Genomic DNA, 20,569 nt, shown 5'->3' on the forward strand with positions numbered 1-20,569 from the left:
GTTGCTAGGGCCTGGTTCTTACACTCATAGTGGTTAAAAACAGCTGCACTGTGCTCTGTAGAGCTGGGCTAGAGTGGCCTTTTCTGTGCAACTGTTGAAAACCCCCCGCACATTATTCTTGCATTGCAGGGGGTTGGACTAGATGACCCTCAGGGATCCCGTCCAAATCTACAATTCTGTGATTCTATATAAGTTGACCTCAAAACCTACGCCCTGAAGGTCGCTGTCCTGTCTCTGTTTATGGCTTCTTGTGGTTATTGTACAAGAGACTATGTTGCACTTCCTTTTCGCAACTCGGTTTTTACTTCCTCACAAACTGAACCCAAAAATCAGTGTGTGTGCTCTCTTCTGGTTGAAGTCAACGTGTGTTGCCTGCTTACTGAGTCTGGATCATTGTGAGTTCTGTGTTTCACCTCTTGTTCTGTAAGTGTGCCTGTGCTGAGATCTCAAGCAGACAGGGCAAGGCCAGAGCGTTGCAGTCTGGCATCCGTCTTCAGTTTTGCATGCAGAAGGTTCCAGGTTGAATCCCGAGGTCTGGCAGGGAGAAGCCTATTGTGTACCCCTGGGAAGCTGCTGTCGCTTGGTGTAGGCAGCATTTGGCTAAATGAGGAGCTTCCTGTGTGCTTCTAAGGCAGTGTTTCCCAACCTTTTTTGGGCAACGGCACACCTGTTTAAGGAAAAAAATCTCGCGGCACACCACCATTACAGCCCCATGACGTCAGCGCGCAGCGTCACGCCGGGAGGGACGCACGAAAGTGAAAGTTTTTCCCCTCCCCCTTGCCGGGGAACCTCCAAGCTTTGGGGGTGGGAGGAGGCAGCAGAGCGAGGGACTGAGGGACGGCGGCAACTGAGGCGGCGACGGCTGTTGTGGTGGTGGTGGCGATAGCGGGCGGAGGAGGGGGCGGCGGCGGGGCTTGAGGAGCCGTCGCCGGGAGTTGCTGCTGCTGTTGTTGCTGCTGCTGCCCGGACATGCCGGCCTCCTCCTCCTCCGCTGTCTCGCGCTCCTCCCTTTTGCACGCGCTGCCCCGCCGCTCGGCACCACCACCGCGGAGCCGCCCCCGGCTCGACGCGGATCCTCGCCGCCGCCGCCTCTCACCGCCCGACTCGCCCGCCTCCCTCCCACGGCACACCAGCCAATGTCTCACGGCACGGTAGTGTGCCGCAGAACACCGGTTGGGAAACACTGTTCTAAGGGGAAACCTGTTTGTTTTCTCACATGGAGTCTGTTTTTGCAGAGAGAGAATAATGGTTGCTGGATGGATAGTGGTCTCACACTCATCGCAGGCAAACTCACAATGCCCTGGGATTTTTGTGGAAAAGGTGACTGTGCCATTGCAGCGGAATATGCACAAACAGTTACTACACCCCCTAACTTTTCTGTAGTACTGGCTTGGCTGTGGATGCTTGGGTTCCTCCAGGGCGGCTTTCCCCAACCCTTCAGATGTTGAGAAGCTAAGTTGTATTTCAAAACATCTGTAGGCCTGCCAGAGAGAGAGAGAGAGGGGCTGTTCATGTATGGTACTGGGTGAAGCACGGTGTTTGCTACCTGGTGCTAATCCTGACACTTTTAAACCAGTGTTAGAGACTTTGAACCAGTGTTAGAAACTCCTTAAACCGACTCTGGGGTTGCGGCACTCATCTCACTTTATTGGCCAAGGGAGCCGGCGTACAGCTTCCGGGTCATGTGGCCAGCAGGACTAAGCTGCTTCTGGCGAACCAGAGCAGTGCACGGAAATGCCGTTTACCTTCCCGCCGGAGCGGTACCTATTTATCTACTTGCACTTTGATGTGCTTTTGGACTGCTAGGTTGGCAGGAGCAGGGACCGAGCAACAGGAGCTCACCCCATTGTGGGGATTTGAACCGCCGACCTTCTGATTGGCAAGTCCTAGGCTCTGTGGTTTAACCCACAGTGCCACCCGTGTCCCTCATTTTGCAGTAGGGTGACTCTAAAGTCTTAATTTTTTCAAACGATGGACTGACTGTGATTGATTCTCAATTAAACACCAGGCTAGTTCAGCTAGCAACCATGAGCTAGGTTAAGAGCTTTGAAAACTTAAAAGAAGAAAAGTCCACATATATTGCGACCTTTTTTTCTTAAAGGCGACAGCTCCTGCTCAGGCAGGTTCCAGAAATTCATTCCCCTTGTGCAGGTAAAATATAACTGATAGAATTCTATAGGATGTGTTGTGGAAACAGTCCAGATCCAATGATCTCCAGACAGGCACCTCTAGATGATGGAGACGTTAGACGTCTTCCTGGAGCCTGGTCGCGAGTGGTCGAAAGCTAGGACCAAAATGCTTAACACTGCTTAATCCTTCTTTGGCTTGGAGTCAGCAGACTTTAAAGAAGACCATTTCCTTCTGCATGGATATGCCCAGTTGTTGAGATCTTCCCCAGAGGCCCACCTTATCGGTACTAGGTCTCCCTGCTGGCGGAGGCAAGGTAGGGGAGGGTCTGCAATTGCTCTTTTTTCAGTCCTTTTGCTCACCTTCTCAGGGATAAAACTTGGACTTTGGCTCCAGGTGGAGACCTTTTTGTTTGCCCAGGATTTTTTGGGATGTTGTTCACTTAAGTCCCGGCTGGCTCTAGAGTTAACTTTTTTCTTTTTTTTCTTTTTCTGTTCTGTTGTTTTATAAATCTTGGGGGAGATGAGTAGTTGTCATACTTAGTCCTGTTAGCCAGGAATGCTTTGGGGTTGAAGAACGAGGCAAAAATGAATGAGCTGCAGCCAATCCAAACTTCTTGGCTCGGTGTACCTGCATGATACATGTTTCTTATGTGTAACGTTCCGATACTTAGGAGTGATTGTAACAAGGCATGATCTGGTTTTCCCACGGCACTTTGGCTCATTTATTTAATTTCTTAGTCACTTTATCTTGCCCAGGGCAACTCAAAGTGACTTAAAACCAAATAGATGTTGGGGTGGGATTCCAAATAGATTCATTAAAACCAAGGTAAAGGGACCCCTGACCATTAGGTCCAGTTGTGGCCGACTCTGGGGTTGCGGCGCTCATCTCGCTTTATTGGCCGAGGGAGCCGGCGTACAGCTTCCGGGTCACGTGGCCAGCATGACTAAGCCGTTTCTGGCAAATGAGAGCAGCGCACGGAAACGCCGTTTCCCTTCCCGCCGGAGTGGTACCTATTTATCTACTTGCACTTTGACGTGCTTTCGAACTGCTAGGTTGGCAGGAGCAGGGTCCGAGGAACGGGAGCTCACCCCGTCGTGGGGATTTGAACTGCCGACCACCTGATCGGCAAGTCCTAGGCTCTGTGGTTTAACCCACAGCGCCACCCACGTCCCTTATTAAAACCAAGGGGGGAAATAAATACATTGAAAGCATCCCACCCACTTCTGAAAGGCCACAGGTGGTTAAAGGCCCAGTTATGGAGGAAAGTTTTTGCCTGGCACCTAAAAATATCTAATGATGGCGCCAGGTGAGCTTTCACAAATGTGGAGACAATCTCCGGACCTCGTGTGGATGAGGCACACAAATAAGGGCCTCAGGTGATGATCTCAAGGTCTGTGTTGGTTCATATGGGGAGAGGCCAACCTTGAGCTATTATGGTCCTGGCACTATCATAAAGGAGCTACATAGCTTGGAGTGCCTGGACCTTTCCAGGCTTGGCAAGATTACGGCAGTAAAATTGTCCGTCTGAGTTTCTCTTTCATTTTCCAAGTCTTTCCTGTAACAGCCCCAGAAACGCAATGTGCTAAGTGGCAAAAATCATTTTGCTATGAAAGAGAAATGATGTCACTTAGCTACTGACATTCTGTACAGCGTTAAGACCTAATGGGGGCTTGGTATGCCTAATTTAAGGGTATACTACCATGCCTTTTAATTGAAACAATTATTACTTATGAATATGTCCCCCGGCTTCAACTGTGAGTAGGGACTGCAGTGCCTTCACTTTGAGCACTGCTGCTTTGACACCCTTCATGGGGTATAATTAAAAAAAGAAGAGAGAATCCATTTTTTAGAACAACCTTGGTGATCTGGAGGTGTTGGCATAATAAATTGGCCCACAAGAGAATCTCCCACTTTGCCATTTCTTGATCACCCGCTTTTTAGACACAGAGACAAGTTTACTCAACAAGAGTTGTGAGTATCTAGAGAACAAGGGATTTGGTGGAAAAAGCAACACATAAAACAAACAGATATTTGATCCATCCGTGTACATTGCTTCGACATGTCTTGCGAGATCACATTGCCTGCACATAGCTTCTGCAGTTTGTGTAGATCTGTACTCCAGCTGGATCACCTTTCTGTTGTGATTTCTGAGACGTAAGGAAGTTTGGCTCCACAAGGGATTGGCTTTTTGCTTTTTTTTTGGGGGGGGCAGACAGGAGAAAGAGGCATATCAGGTTCGGGAAGGAGGGCTGTTTCTTTACTGTTTCCTGGTAATATTTAGGAGCACCAGCTCTCTGTGCTTTGTAAGAGAAGCCTAGGGCTATATAGCAGGAGGAAGTGTGTCTGTTCACAATGGTGCTGGTCAACAAGCCATGTGTATGCCTGAATTTCCTCCCATTTTTCAACTGCACCCCAGCACTGCCACAGGTTTCCATGACTCCTCCTTTTTCAAGGTCTGATTCTGTGAGTGTGTGGTGGCCAAAAAAAAAAAAGTACAAGAAAGATCTGACCTGCCCGCTCCTGCTCATATTTATTTGCACATAAAAGGTAAGGGGGGGACGCGGGTGGCGCTGTGGGTAAAACCTCAGCGCCTAAGACTTGCCAATCGCATGGTCGGCGGTTCGAATCCCCGCGGCGGGGTGAGCTCCCGTTGCTCGGTCCCAGCACCTGCCAACCTAGCAGTTCGAAAGCACCCCTGGGTGCAAGTAGATAAATAGGGACCGCTTACTAGCGGGAAGGTAAACGGTGTTTCCGTGTGCGGCTCTGGCTCGCCAGAGCAGCTTCGTCACGCTGGCCACGTGACCTGGAAGTGTCTGCGGACAGCGCTGGCTCCCGGCCTGTAGAGTGAGATGAGCGCACAACCGTAGGGTCTGTCAAGACTGGCCCGTACAGGCAGGGGTACCTTTACCTTTAAAAGGTAAGGGACCCCTGGACGGTTAGGTCCAGTCAAAGGTGACTCTGGGGTTGCAACGCTCATCTTGCTTTCAGGCCAAGGGAGCCGGCGTTTGTCCACAGAGAGCTTTCCGGGTCATGTGGCCAGCATGACTAAACCGCTTCTGGCGCAACTGAACATCGTGACGGAAACCGGAGCTCATGGAAACGCTGTTTGCCTTCCCGCCACAGCAGTACCTATGTATCTACTTGCACTGGCGTGCTTTCGAACTGCTAGGTTGGCATAAGCTAGGACAGAGCAACGGAAGCTCACCACCGTTGAGTGGATTCGAACCACTGACCTTCCGATCGGCAAGCCCAAGAGGCTCAGTGGTTTAGACCACTGCGCCATCACTGCCCCATCCCTGGGCATCATGTTATCCAAGCAATCTGCCTCTTCCCAGTGGCTGTTTGGAAGTGCGGCATCCCAACCACTTTAATTTGTCGTTATAACGTGGGTGGAATAGATTGGGGAAGGAGGGTCTGTGCCACAGTTGCAAGGTTCTTGCAGGTGGACAAAAAGATTTTTGCACAGGCATTCACAGAGGACGGTTTTCACATGATGTGGATATTTGATTTTGATTACCCTGTTTCAGGGTGCCACATGATGAACATGCACTTAAAACCATTCACCAACACCTGCAGATGAATTGGGGAACTAATAATTGCAAAGAAGGAACTAGGTTCAGCCTCGTCAAGGTCAGCTGGTTCTGAATGAACGTGTTGTTCTCTTTCTCTCATCCTTTCTGTTCCTTTATAGCTGGGACACGGGAAAACCCTAGACCTCCAACCGTTGTGGAACTTGGCTGATGGGAGTTACGACTCCTATACTTACATCGTGACTCCTTTATGGAGCAACTGCTGAAGAAACCAGGCTTCTCTTGCAAACCCCATCAGATTTCTGAAGCCAAGAGATTGGGGTGTCCCACCATGATGATGAATATGAAGCTTAGCTGGTCTGGACTGGCTACTCCAGATTAAAGGGCATATTTCTCCCAAGCCGCTGTTGCTCAAATCTACAGTCTTGCATTGTGCACACTTTAGATACTAGCTGTCCTCAGGTTTAGCAAAGTACCCTAGTTGTCCCTTTGGCTAATTGACTCCTCCTGCTAGCAAGCTGATCTGAGAAATCTTTAGATCTGTAAATTGCAGACTTAACACCTAATTCTACAATTCCTAAACTACTGATTCTGGAGAAAGGAATGGTCTTCCTGCTTTATTGCGGTTAACTGCTTTTTGTGGGTAAATGAAGCTGGCATCAGGTGAATCGGAGGATAGAGGTGGGAACTGTGATTTTGTATTCCTGGCGGCTAAGTTCATTTTATAGGCTGGAAAGGGTAGAAGTTGACTTTGGAACTGGAGTGCAGAGCAGGCTTAAGTTCAGGTGAAACCCATGTCAAGTCAGATGCTGTGCTTTCTAACTTGAAAATTAGCGCCTTGCTCTCTCTCTCTAGCTCAGGGGTCTGCAACCCGCGGCTCCGGAGCCACATGTGGCTCTTTTACACCTTTGCCGCGGCTCCGGGGCGGATACTAGCGAGGGGAGGAGGCGCATTGTGCGCCCCGACCCTCCCCACTGTGGCGGGCGCTGTACTGGCTGTGACGTCGCATGGGGGCGGTGCGTGCGTCAGTCACGCACCGTCCTGACGTCACCTTCCCACCCACCCGCTACATTGTAAGGGGCATGTACGCTGGTCACTGCATTGAAAGGAGGCATGTACGCTGGTCACTGTTTTGAAGGGGAGTGAACAACACACACACACACACACACAAAGGTAACTTGTTAATTTAATGTTTATTTCTATGAGGAGGAGTAATTCTGAGGGGTCAAACAAAGAAATAATAAAAAGTGACAAAAAAGTTGCGGCTCCCAGTTTTTTTTCCTTCGGAAACGGGTCCAAGTGGCTCTTTTTGTCTTAAAGGTTGCAGACCCCTGCTCTAGCTCATGCATTTTATGGAATCTGCTTGTTCTTCCTCCTTTTCTTCCTCCCTGAAAGTTTCGTTTCATGAAAGTTTTGTTTCAACTCTCTCTCTCTCTCTCTGTGTGTGTGTGTGTGTGTGTGTGAGTCAGTCAGTCAGTCACAGAAGCTGCAGACCAAAAGTTTCCATTTCGGTTGCAGGGACACATAAATTTCAGTTCCTGATTGCGGCTGCCAATTTGGCTCTGTTTTGGACTCCTGTGGCCATAAAGTGATGAGGACATGCTGCAGAACAGGGCAGCAGCAGACCCACCTGCTCACCCACCCCCAAACCCCCTAACCTGGCCAGCTTTACAAGAGGCACTTGCTTCAGGCAGGCAGAGCCTTTCTAAAACTCAGCATGGGTAGCTATTGCATATTATGTCATAGAATGCTAAAGTTTGGAAGGGACCCCAAGGTTCATCTAGTCTAACCCCCTGCAGTCATGCTACCTTTCAGCCAAGGATCCCCTCAGGGTTGGACTGCAAATGCAGAATTTAAAAAAAAATGGCTCCCTCGGCCAATAAAGCGAGATGAGCGCCGCCACCCCAGAGTCGGTCACGACTGGACCCAATGGTCAGGGGTCCCTTTACCTATAGAATACAAAGTTTTTTATTTTGTTTTTAAAATTAAAACAGCAACATAGCAATGCTTTTTCTGAAGAGGGACTGGGGACGGGACTCATATTTTCTGATGCTAGGCCTGGTGGTAGTTGTGGCAACTGGTCTAGCCCAATGTATTTTGCTGCCTGAGGTGAAGGGTAAGCAGACATCCCCATGCGCTGCGCCATTCCAGTGTGGTGTAGTGGTCAGACGGTTGGACTTGGGCCCGGGAGACCAGGGTTCAGATCCGCACTCGGCCATGAAGCTCATCGGGTGACCTTGGGCCAGTCACTCTTTCTCAGCCAATCTACCTCTCAGGGTTGTTGTGGTGGTAACGTGGGGAGACCATGTAGGCCACCTTGAGCTCCTTGGTGGGATAAGGTAAAGGGACCCCTGACCATTAGGTCCAGTCGTGGCCGACTCTGGGGTTGCGGCGCTCATCTCGCTTTATTGGCCGAGGGAGCCGGCATACAGCTTCCGGGTCATGTGGCCAGCATGACTAAGCCGCTTCTGGCGAACCAGAGCAGCGCATGGAAACGCCGTTTACCTTCCTGCTGGAGTGGTACCTATTTATCTACTTGGACTTTGATGTGCTTTCGAACTGCTAGGTTGGCAGGAGCAGGGACCGAGCAACGGGAGCTCACCCCGTCACGGGGATTCGAACCACCGACCTTCTGATCGGCAAGTCCTAGGCTCTGTGGTTTAACCCACAGCACCACCCGCGTCCCTTCCTTGGTGGGATATCAATGTAATAAATTTAATCTGTGTGCAGTAGGTAGCTGGACTGGTAGTTACCTCAACACTGGAATGGAGCAAGATTCTCCTTCTCACCTGAGGGCACTCGGCTAGCTCAGGAGGTACAGCGTTGGCCATGGGGTACACACAGCTCTGTACTCCCAACCAGGGTGGATTTGATTCAAATCAAATCGATTTAAATCACAATTTAAAGCACTAGTCAGTAAGACTTGATTTAAATCATCTTTTTACAGAAAGACTCATTCTTGCTGGTATAATCTTAATATTTACAACCAGATAAAGGTTTCATTTTTGGAATAATAATTTTTCAGAGTAGTTTTTGCAGTTATATCAAAAGTTACTGATTTGGTTATACTATTAGAAGTACATAGATAATTATGAAATTATTGTGAGGTTTAATAAGTTGTGTTTATATTTGGACAACTTTTCTGCTGTACTTTATTGGAAGGAGAAAAATAATCATTTCCTCAATAACAATTTATTTAACTAAAACAATAACATTATAGCATATGTGTCCATGTTTGTTAACTGTTGTGGTTAAACAATTTAAAAAAAAAATTAGACTGAGTTTTAGCACATGAAAAACTTAAAACAAATCCTTATTTCCTGATGAATAGCCTTTGGACCATAATGTAACTTAAATAGAAAACTATCTTTAGAAAGGTTTTTCCTCCAAAAGCATTTTATTTTTTTAAAATCATTGATTTTTTATCCAAACTGCTCCCAACACCTCATCGCTGCCCCCTGTCCCTTGGCATCTGCTATCTGAGGTCATCACCTCATTCTGCCTAATGGTAGGGTTGGCCTTGCTTGCTTTGAAGACTTCTTGGGCAGCGGTAGGAGCTCAGTGACAACTGCCCAGGCCCTTAATTCTAGCCTGCGGCCGGCAACTCTATGGCCCAATGCAGCGTTGACTAGAACTTCCCATTATCGGCTCTGTTCACACCCAGAGCTTGCTCACATGATGTTGTACAAAATGACTGAGTCACACGAGGGTCAGTTAAGTCAGCTGATGACCCAGCTGAGTCAGGTGATACTCCAGTAGGTCAGAGTTCTGGGTCACGTTTTTGATGCACATGTTCTCGTTTATGCCTGGGTCTGCTTCTTGGCATTTATTATTATTATTTAATTAAATTTGTCAGTCACTTTATCTTGCCCAGGGGAAGAAGGCTTCGAGCCTGGGGGTGGGTGGTGGGAGGTAAGAAGTTGAAGACTGGGAGGAGGAGGTGTCGGAAGCTGAAGAGACAACAGGGTTTAAGAAGCGGGGGGAGTCAGTGGCAGAGAGAAGTCCAGACTCAGGGCAGAAGCTGAAGCAATGGAGGGCGAGAGGCAGAGATACCGTATTTTTCGCTCCATAGGGTGCACCGGACCATAGGGTGCACCTAGTTTTTAGGGGGGGAAATAAAACCCGAGCTTCCCTGACCCCAACCCCCAGAACAGGCTGCTATCCGCAAGCCTTCGGAGCCTGGCGGAACACCCGCCGTGCTCCGAAGGCTTGCGGATAGCTGCCTGAAGCCTGGAGAGCGAGAGGGGTCCGTGCACACCGACCCCTCTTGCTCTCCAGGCTTCAGCGAAAGCCTGCATTCGCTCCATAGGACGCACACACATTTCCCCTTCATTTTTGGAGGGGAAAAAGTGCGTCCCATTGAGCGAAAAATACGGTAAGTCAGGCCGGTGAGAAAGCTGGTCTGTTGTCGTTGTCCCCACCCCTCTTCCTGCTGAGACTACTTCCCCTCCTCCCTGGTCTCCCAGAAGAGGTATGAGGAGGGAGAAGCAAGGACATGCAAGATGAAGGAGCCTCCGATTGCTTGGATCCAGGGGAGGAGGAGACTTAGGCAACAGTGGGAAGGCAGAGGGACCTTCAGACTCCCCACAACTGCCTCACAGGGGCAAGATCTACCAGGACGATTCACTCTGCCCACTAGGCCTGGCCTCCTGAGTCCACCTTGTTTCCTTGAATAAAGAGTTAACTTCACTGACTCCCTGTGATTTATTGCTGACCTGTTTTCTCACCAAAACAACTTATAACCAAACAGACAGTAATCCCCCGAAGATACATTAAAACCAAGAGGAAAGAGGAATACATTAGAAACACCCCACCCAGTTCTAAAAAGCCACAGATAGTTAAAGGCCAAAGGCCTGGTTATATTTCGCAGTGGGTTGTTGTTTAGTCGTTTAGTTGTGTCCGACTCTTTGTGACCCCATGGACCAGAGCATGCCAGGCACTCCTGTCTTCCACTGCCTCCCGCAGTTTGGTCAAACTCAAGCTGGTAGCTTCGAGAACGCTGTCCAACCATCTCATCCTCTGCCGTCCCCTTCTCCTTGTGCCCTCAATCTTTCCCAACATCAGGGTCCTTTCTAGGGAGCCTTCTCTTCTCATGAGGTGGCCAAAGTATTAGAGCCTCAGCTTCAGGATCTGTCCTTCCAGTGAGCACTCGGGGCTGATTTCCCTGAGAATGGATAGGTTTGATCTTCTTGCCGTCCATGGGACTCTCAAGAGTCTCCTCCAGCACCATAATTCAAAAGCATCAATTCTTCGGCGGTCAGCCTTCTTTATGGTCCAGCTCTCACTTCCATACATCATTAATGGGAAAACCATAGCTTTAACTATACGGACCTTTGTTGGCAAGGTGACGTCTCTGCTTTTTAAGATGCTGTCTAGGTTTGTCATTGCGTTTCTCCCAAGAAGCAGACGTCTTTTAATTTCGTGACTGCTGGAAGACATTGACTTGCCTGTAATTAACCAACACCTGTCCTTTTCTCCATCTTTCTCTTTTCAGCTTCTTGGCCAAGATGCGGTGGGTACAGCTGTTTGTGTGCCTGGTGCTCGGAGGGTCAGCTTCTTCTCTGCAGTGCCCCGATGGACATAGCTGTAAGGGATCCTCCGTTTGTTGCAAGCTCTCTGGAGAAGATGGATATTCCTGCTGTGACCAGCCTCAGGTGAGAACTAGATTTGCACCTTCCACAAGTAGGTGAAAAGCCAAGTCTTTGTCCCACTCCCAACTTCGTAAAGGCAGAGCTGTTTCCCCCCTTCCATTAAATGCACCCTTTTTAAACAATGGTTTATTTAAAGTACTTCTGGACATCAAAAAGATTCCAGAATGGTGCACAAATGTTTGTATAATGCATAAATACAGTGGGACCTTGGGTTACATACGCTTCAGGTTACAGACTCCGCTAACCCAGAAATAGTGCTTCAGGTTAAGAACTTTGCTTCAGGATGAGAACAGAAATTGTTCTCCAGCGACGCAGCAGCAGCAGGAGGCCCCATTAGCTAAAGTGGTGCTTCAGGTTAAGAACAGTTTTAGGTTAAGTACGGACCTCTGGAATGAATTAAGTACGTAACCAGAGGCACCACTGTACAAAGTAAAACATGAAAGGAAGCATAAAAAAGCCCCAACAGGAAAAACAAATACAGTGGTACCTCAGGTTAAGTACTTAATTCGTTCCGGAGGTCCGTACTTAACCTGAAACTGTTCTTAACCTGAAGCACTACTTTAGCTAATGGGGCCTCCCGCTGCCACCGCATCGCCGGAGCACGATTTCTGTTATCAGCCTGAAGCAAAGTTCTTAACCTGAAGCACTATTTCTGGGTTAGCGGTGTCTGTAACCTGAAGCGTATGTAACCTGAAGCGTATGTAATCTGAGGTACCACTGTATTCCCAAAGCTTATCTTTTTAATAGAAATAAAATCCGTACCCCACATATGAGTAGGAACAAGCTTGTTAAGCTCAACCCTCCCCTTTCACTATTTCCCTCTCCATGAGTTGAAGGCAGGGTTCGAAATTAGCAGAGCGCCAGGTGCATTTTGCGCCTAAAGATTCTTTATTTGCAAACACCTCAAAAAGTCTGGGTGCCCTTTTTTTGCGCCTGGCTGGCACTCAAGGATTACTGAAATGTATTGTGCTTTGAAGCCTTGAAGTAAACGTTAAGGATAGACAATATGTTAAGGAGCTTAACAGTAAAGAGTAGAGTGTTTTGAAAACTGAACTATGGTACCAATATTGTAAACACCAGATTAAACATGTATTAACAATTTCTGATTAAAAAGTGCTATTAACAATGTGTCTCTTATGTGAATTATTAGTTCAAGCTTATCAGAATAATAAATAAAAAGTGTTGCCGACAACCCTCCTCCCCCCAAATAGCGACTAGACATTCTGTTTTGGCACCTATAACCCAGGTCCCAGGAGCCATTTGGCGCCTAGGTTTTCTGTACCAGTTTCTAACACTGGCTGGAGGTAAAAGTCCACAAGTAAAATGGCTCCCTGCCACTTACTTGGCAGTGGAACTGAGCTTACTGTTCCGGCTCACCCCACCTGTCTGTGGCACATGTGCACCAATAGCACACCTGAATAGGATCAGAATTTAAACTGGATTTAAAAGAAGATTAGACAAATTCATGGAGGGCAGGGCTGTTGGCAGTGTTAGAAACTCAGATATAATCTAGGCACCAAATGGCTCCTTAAACTAAGGCCACAGATGCCAAAACGGAATGCCCAGTTGCCATTTTGGGGCTCTAAAGTCTCATTTTTTCAAACAATGGACTGACTGATTGATTCTCAGTTAAACATCTGCCTAGTTCAGATGACAACCTTGAGCTTAGGTTAAGAACTTTGAGAACTTAAAGAAGAAAAGTCACTTGATCCCAGGGGACAGTTCTCATGTATATTGGCCTCTTCCAACTAGACGTTCCAAATTGGTGACCGCAACCTTCATTTAAGGAGCCATTTGGAGCCAAGCTTATATATCTGACTTTCTAACATGGAGTAGAACCCTAGAATCATGGGATCGTAGAGTTGGAAGGGACCTCGATAGTTATCTGGTCCAACCCCCGCAATGCTGGAATCTTTTGCCCCCCGTGGGGCTCAAACCCACAACCCTGAGATTAAGAGTCTCACGTCCTACTGACTGAGCTATGTGACACCTCCCCGCCCCCCCAGCTCTGTATCAGCTGTTTCTTCCAGGGAGGTCTTGGGTCTGTGTGGGTATCTGCACGGGGCCAGTTCTGCTCCCCACTTTCCCACTTCTTCTTTCTGTTTTCAGTTCACAGCTGCCTCCCTGCGCATGTTCCCTCCGCAAGACAACTCTCTCCACCAGGTGGCGGAGCCCTCTGGTGTCACGTGCTTAGACGGCCGTGTGTGCCCGGCGGAATACTCCTGCCTGCGTACTCCGGACGATGACTTGGCCTGCTGCCCCTGGAAAGAGGTGAGACACAGAAGAGAACAGGGGAGGGTGTTCCTGCAAGGTGCAGGTCTTCCTCCAGGACTGTTTCGGGATAGCTGAAAGGGCCAGTTTCAGCCTCCGTGTCCCACACCTTGTAGTCTCAGCCTGCCTCCTTCACTTTTGTGCTCCGTGCTGAAATAAATCTCAGAACAGATGTTCTAACACTTAATAGATCTCTGTTTCCATATGTACTCTGCTCCTAACTGGGTGGTTAAAAAGGAGAAGAAACATGATTTTCCTATTGAGTATCTCAAAAAGGTATCTGCCAGAGTTTGTGGGTAGGGTGCTTTTTAGTTGTGAAGGCAGCAGAAACCTCTCCGAAATCTCTTCCTGTCCCCAGCCACAACTGCAAGATTTTTCACTCAATCTCTCCTTTGAGTAGGTGAGCCACCAACCTTCTGAATCAACCTTGTGATCTTCGCTTAACCTGAGCACTGTGGAGCACTGAGCACAGAAAGAGGGGGTGGCAACTGACTGTAGTCCTGGAAAGGGATGGAAGGGAAGCATCCCACTGAGTGACTGCAGCCAGCTACATGGCTGCCATGCCTCCCTGTCTAGTTCATGGGCAGACTTGAGTCCGCAACACCTCTCCCTAGAAAATACCCATCCTGCTGTGGTCCAGGCAAAGGCAGGTTCCTTCTCAGCCTGCAATCACCACCCCCATCTCTTGTGCTGAATGTCTTTTCCCCTGACGTTCGCCTCCTCTCTTACAGGGCATCTCCTGTGCTGGCGGTCACTATTGCTGCCCCCTTGGCTCCCGCTGCAGTCCTGACGGGAAATCCTGCTCTAAGAGTGAAGGTACCTTGGGGCAGGGTGATGGAAAGGAGAGAGGGGTGGTCACAGCCGGAACAATGAACTGCAAAACCTGGCAAGAAGAATTATCTAACTATCCCAGTGGCTTCCTCTGAATGTTTTTCGAAAATCGGCTAGAACTTACTTTTAACATGGATTTTCTGTTGCTTTTGGCTTCTAGCTCCAACCTTTCCTGCCAGAGTCGGTGCTGTTCAGTGTCCAGATGGGGAATCGGAGTGCCCAAATGAGTCTACTTGTTGTATGATGCCCGATGGAGTCTGGGGGTGTTGCCCGATGCCCGAGGTATGGGGGCCCGGCAGATGGAATTGTAGAGTTGGGACCCCCAAAGTCATCTGTTCCAACCCCCTGCAATGCCACGATTGCCTCGTTACATAATTCATGTTCAGAATACCACAACACACACGTAACTGGCTATAAAGTAACATAACATTATATATAATAAAACTGTAGTCGCCATGTCAAAAAATTGCAAAGCACAGTTCCTGGTGGCAATAACATAATCATGTTACCGTTAAGCTTCTATATGTTTTTATTGTCGTAAAGTCCAAGGATAGTCCAAAGATTGTCATGTCCAACGATTACAATGTACAGTTCCTGTTGGCAATGCCATTTCATCCTGATATCTTCCTTCTGCATCACTAGCCTATAAAAATCAGTGCCAAAGAAGCTTAATTCTTCAGTCTATAAATGATACAAGCATCTTTCATTTGCATAATTTGTCCTTTTGTGGGTGTTTACATATATATATATATATAAATATATACAATATTTTATATATATATATATATATACACACACACACAAAATTCTTCACTTGCTAGCACTTTATGTCATTTTTGTTTTCTTGTAATCGCAAATCACACTGAAGGCCTAGCACCCCACTCAGCCACCTTTCTTGCTTCTGAGATTTTAACACGTTTCTTGTGCGCTTTCAACCATATATGTACAGCCCAAGGGACCAGGAACTTGGTTTTAAAGTGAAGAGAGATCTGGATTCCCCACCCAGTGTTCTGTTCTGTGCTTTCCCTGCAGATGCTTCCGCAACTCACAAAACACTTAGTATAAGCAAAAGCTGCAGAGAACAGTGTCCCCCACCCCCCAAAAATCAAGGTATTAATTGATTTGATGTCTAGCCTTTGGGTGACTAACAATCTGAAAACCCGTCGTAAATTATTAAATCTTTAGCTTGCCTTTTTCCTGACCGCTAAAAGCCAATCTGATGGAAAAGCAGAGGCTTCTGAAAGGCACCTGCAGTTGTCTTGAGACCTTGCGGGTGCCACAGCACCATGACGGAGCACTTACTGCTGTCTGTCAGAGTAGACAATAGTGGTCGAGATCAGAGGCAGGTGGACTTCAGGCTCCCACGTTCTACTTTGCTATTGATTAGAACCCAAAGATCTGCCAACCAGAACCAGACGCAAAAGGCCAGCACTTAACAATTAAAGAGTTCTTAGCCCAGGAATGTGAGTGGCAGAACCGAACTGCGTCCCAGTCCTTCCACACGCACAAAATTCAGTGGTGGCTGGTGCATGTTTGGGACTGGTAGGGCAGGAGACAAGGAGCCCAACAGCAGGTGGCGCCAGAGCCAACGCCAAGAGAAGCCAACTCAGTCTCCTTCAGTCACCATCTTGCTCTCTGGCGAGTTCTGCAAGGCAGCATTGGGACTGAGGAGGAGAAAGCAGATAAACCAGCGTTGCCCTCTGGAAGAGTGAGGTTGGGGGGCAGTGCCCCTTCTACCATAATGGGGTTCCCCTCCACAGAATACAATCCTCGTCACCTGCCCCAACTTCCTGCACTTCAGCAGTTGTACTGGGAGTGTAGTTTGGTTGATGCTGTTATTAAACAACAGAATAGGAAATCCCTGTTGATCTTCCAGGTCTGCCTTGGGTCTGACTTGGTTTTAAGTTCATGTATTGAACAGGAGGTTGTGGAGCAACTTCTGGGTCACACCTTGTACCATTGATACCAAGTGTGTCTGTGCAGCTTGAATCCCTGAAGATTCCCAGAGGGGAGAGTGGGTCTTACGGGGTAGCAAGACCCATTGGCTAGCTGGGGGGTGGGGAGGAGTCTCTGCAATGCAGCAAGAGAGCAGGTGCACTATAGAACGGCTCCAGGTCGTGCAAAAAGAAAAGAAAAAGAAACTCGAAAAGAACCAGGGGGCAAATTCGTGAGAGAATGCAAAAAGCAGAAATGGGTTCTCCAAAGTCCACATCTGTGAGAGTTTCATTATAGCTGAACGCAGTATTATAGCTGGATGTGTTTCAGAACCGAAGCTTCTCCTTAAGTAATTATGCTGGGATGCAACTTGACACCTCTTAAAAAACCTAACTAAATATTTAAAAATGTAAAAAAACCAAAACAACTCAAGAGAAAGTCATTAATGAACTCAACATCTCAAAGGCACAAGTGCTCTTGAACTTTCTGAAGCCATTGGCAAAAGAGTCTATGTAATATAGTTGCTAAGAAGCTTGAGGTGGTGCTTCTTGAAGGAAAAATACTTAGATATTAAATTCTAAGATAACTTAGAAATAGGACCAGGTAATTGAGGTGTGTGTGTGAAGCAAGCAGCAAATCAAATCAGGCAGGGATGGGAAACCCGCGGCTGTTATCCGTGGTCATTGGACTACACCTCCCATCATCCATGCTAGACTAGAAACTTGTTTGGGTATAAAAGGCAATAATAAAAGCACAATCTTTGGGATACATGATCAGGGTGGCTTACAATTAAATATTGAAAGTACCGTGAACCCGTAAGCTAAGAAAAGCAAATATATAACAGCAACATGAAATTATATTGAACGTACCATGAACCCATAAGCTAAGAAAAGCAAATATATAACAGCAACATGAAAATTAAAAAAAACAACAACAACCAATTGAAATAATGGATTTGGGGCTTACTGTCACATTCCTCGCCTCTTTCTCTCCCAAGGCATTGTGCTGTGAAGACAAGATCCACTGCTGCCCACACAACACAACTTGCGACCTGCCACACGCGCGGTGCTTTGCAGCCTCCGGGGAACACCCTCTTCAGAAGAAGTTCCCAGCGAGCAGGCGAGCGGTTCTGTTGGGTACGGAACGTGGAGTGAAGGATGGGGTGGCCCTGGAGTTGCTGCCCATTCAGTACAGCAGTTCTTCATTCCCCTTCTGACAAGGCAGTGCATCCGACCCCCTTAAATTCCTGTCTCTGAACCTCCTCTGCAGATTCACCTCGGAACAGTCTCTGCCCAGGTAATCAGTCCAGCTGCCCGGATACAGACACCTGCTGCATTCTCCCAACGGGCCAATATGGCTGCTGCCACCTACCCAATGTAAGTATCAAATTCAGAAAGACAACTGGATGGGATTGTGTGGGTTCAGTGGAAGGGGCCAGTGTTGCTAGGCCTGCGGCTCTCGCTAAATTCAAATTGTGGCAGCTCTTTTTTTGACCAACATACAGTGGAACCTTGGTTCTTGAACTCAATCCGTTCCGGAAGTACGTTCAACTCCTGAAATCATTCAAAAACCAAGGCATTGCGGAGTCAATTTGTTCATCAACTAAGCCGTTCGAGAACCAAAGTTCTACTGTACATTGGATTTTGGCTGTGGGGGTGAAGCAAGAAATCACCTCCCTCTTTCACTTGCCCACTTCCCTGAGGCTTGTACTCCACTCTAGCGCTGGGTGATGCCTGGTTTTCGACATCGCAATTTATCACAAGCTGAACATTGCGATATACCAATATATCACAATGTCTGAAATATGGATGGAGCGTTGTAGAGGCATTGGCTGGCTTCATGGCTTTCCCCGCACTGTGACTTTTGCACAGAGCATACACACACATCGTGATTCACGATACATTTCCAGGTCAAAAATTATGAAACCAATATCATGATACGGACTTCAAACTGATTTTGGACCATATATTGCCCAGTCTTACTCCACTCCCAGCAGCACAGATCCACCAGGGCAGCTTCTTCTGAGGACCTTGACACCCCCTCCACTTGATTCATTTTGGGGGAGCTTTGGGATGCCTGTTGGTCCTCTTTTCCGTGAAGCCTTACTGCAAATTAGCACTTGTCCGCTGGGCTTGCTGCCCATAGCAGCAAGATACGGAAAAGATGCAGCCCTCAAACCAGAAGCATGGGTTGCCATGTTTGGCATGAACTGGTGCCCTCCAGCCCACACTACGTCCCAAGCTAGGCAGATGCAGGCAGTGCCATTCTGGATCTGATGCCCACAACCTTTCCTCTCCTCCTGCCAGGCTGTCTGCTGCAGCGACCACCTTCACTGCTGCCCACAGGGCACCAAGTGCGACCTGGAGCACTCGCGATGCACTATGACCCCGCAGAGGTCATGGCCCATCTTGCACCTCGCTGCGGACCTCCGCCCAACAGGTGAGGCAAGACTCGGTGTGTGTGTGTGTGGGGGGGGGGTATTCTGCAAAGCAGCAAGGGAGGCGAAAATCTGTGCCTGCATGTGTTATGTTGAATGGGGATAGCTAGCATCGTGGTGTCAGAAGTGGTTGGGAGGTGTAGGTCAGCTGCTTCAGGAAGGTACCAGGTTGGCTGCCCAGGATGTAGACTTTGGGAGAGGGGCTGCTGCTTATTGGAGGAGCATCTGCCTTGCAATCAGAAGGTCCCAGGTTCAATTTCTGGCATCTCCTGCAAAAAGGGCCTTTACACTCACCAGAAGCTTGGCCCTGCCCTCGCCGGTCCTGGAAGGAGCCTTGAAAAAAGTCCCATACACTGAGACTTTGCGCCTCTTCATTGGGGGAGATAGGAAGCCCAGAGCACTTGTTCTTTAGATGTCCCTTTTATGAAGAGGCATGTAGTTAAGACCATTGGTCCCCTACTGGTGAGGCTCGCTGACCTCTCGGAAAAGCAAAAATTCAACCTATTCCTGTTAGGCAAAGATCAGAAGACGACCCGGCCAGGTTCTGTGTACAGATCTGTAGGCACAGACCGTCTCCCAACTCAAACTAGTTCGTTAAGAAAATCCCCAAACTCGGTTCTATGGGTGACTCTGGGTCAGTTCGCTGCGGTGGTTTATTGTTGTACATTGTTTTTAAATTTATTGTTGTGCATTGTTTGTTTTGTGCATTGTTTGTTTGTTTTGTTTGAAAATTGTTTGTTTTCCTTCTGTGACTGTACCCCCAAGTGTGTTTTATAAGCTGATCTCCAACTGTAATAAATTATCTAGCTATCTAGCTATCTGGCATCCCCAGGTTAGGGCTGGGAGAGATCCGTGTCTGAAACAGTGGCGAGACACTCCCAGTCAGTGTAGACAGTCCTCAGCTAGATGGGCCAATGCTTTAGCACGGTATAATGCAGCTTCCTCTGCTCCTAAGGGAGCGAGACCAAAACTTGATACTCCTCACCCCTCATGCTGCCTTCCCCATACCAGCTAAGCAACACACCAGGCTTCGGGAAGGAGGTGCAAAGCTCTGGCAGGGTCCTAGAGCCCTCCCACCTCCTTCCTAAAGCTAGGAAAGCACTACTAGGCTTTGGAAAGGAGTTAGGACGCTACTAGGACTCTGCCAGAACACCACACCTCCTTCCCAAAGCCCAGCACCTCACTTACCCAGCCTTGGCAAGACAGTAAGACAGTGGGAAGGGGTTCAGGGAGGAGTCAGATGTTGCCAAGGGCCGCCCAAAACAGCCTTGAGGTGGGGCGTTCTTGGTTCCCATTCCGATGTGCCTGCCTCCCCTTCCTGTAGCCGGTGTTGTCCAGTGCGACGATGAGCACACCTGCCCAGATGGGAACACCTGCTGCCTGCGAAGCCCAGGCGAATGGGGGTGCTGCCCCTTGGAGGAGGTAAGAGGAGCGATGGATGAGGGGACAGGGGTGCAGGTGGTCCCAGGCTCAGTCTCTGGCACCTTCTGAAATCCCACCGGTCAGTCCTGAACTTGGTGGACCAAGGCAACTTCCTTTCTTCCTTCTGTGGGGCAAGGGTTTTGACTCATTCAAGTCAGGAAGTGGCCATAGTGGGGGGACAGGACGAATCCTATAGTTTAAGGTTACCAGTTTTCCCCCCGATGAATCCGGGGACGCTTTTCAACTTCCTGCTAAATAGATGGATTTTGTCAGGGGACTGATATGTAAATCCAGGGGCTGTCCCCAAGAAACGGGGACGTCTGGTAACCTTACTATAGTTTTGCCTGTGGAAGCGTACCAGG

At 48.3% G+C, this 20,569-nt stretch overlaps 1 protein-coding gene across 3 annotated transcripts in view; it reads left to right on the forward strand.

The window, feature by feature from the left end:
* The window catches only part of GRN (granulin precursor), a 34,568-nt gene that overhangs the window by 5,040 nt on the left and 8,959 nt on the right, over positions 1-20,569 (forward strand). For 2 of the 3 annotated variants that reach the window (XM_082194817.1, XM_082194818.1), the window contains exons 2-9: positions 11,155-11,314; positions 13,421-13,582; positions 14,314-14,398; positions 14,574-14,695; positions 17,346-17,484; positions 17,618-17,724; positions 18,655-18,787; positions 20,110-20,207. In XM_082194817.1, the coding sequence (XP_082050943.1) occupies positions 11,155-11,314; positions 13,421-13,582; positions 14,314-14,398; positions 14,574-14,695; positions 17,346-17,484; positions 17,618-17,724; positions 18,655-18,787; positions 20,110-20,207 (1,006 nt within the window). Of the gene's footprint in view, positions 1-225; positions 396-11,154; positions 11,315-13,420; positions 13,583-14,313; positions 14,399-14,573; positions 14,696-17,345; positions 17,485-17,617; positions 17,725-18,654; positions 18,788-20,109; positions 20,208-20,569 lie in introns of those variants that run through there. The other variant, XM_082194816.1, reaches the window with a different exon arrangement.

Source organism: Podarcis vaucheri (genome assembly GCF_965113315.1).
Source record: "Podarcis vaucheri genome assembly, chromosome: 13".
Lineage (NCBI taxonomy): Eukaryota > Metazoa > Chordata > Lepidosauria > Squamata > Lacertidae > Podarcis > Podarcis vaucheri.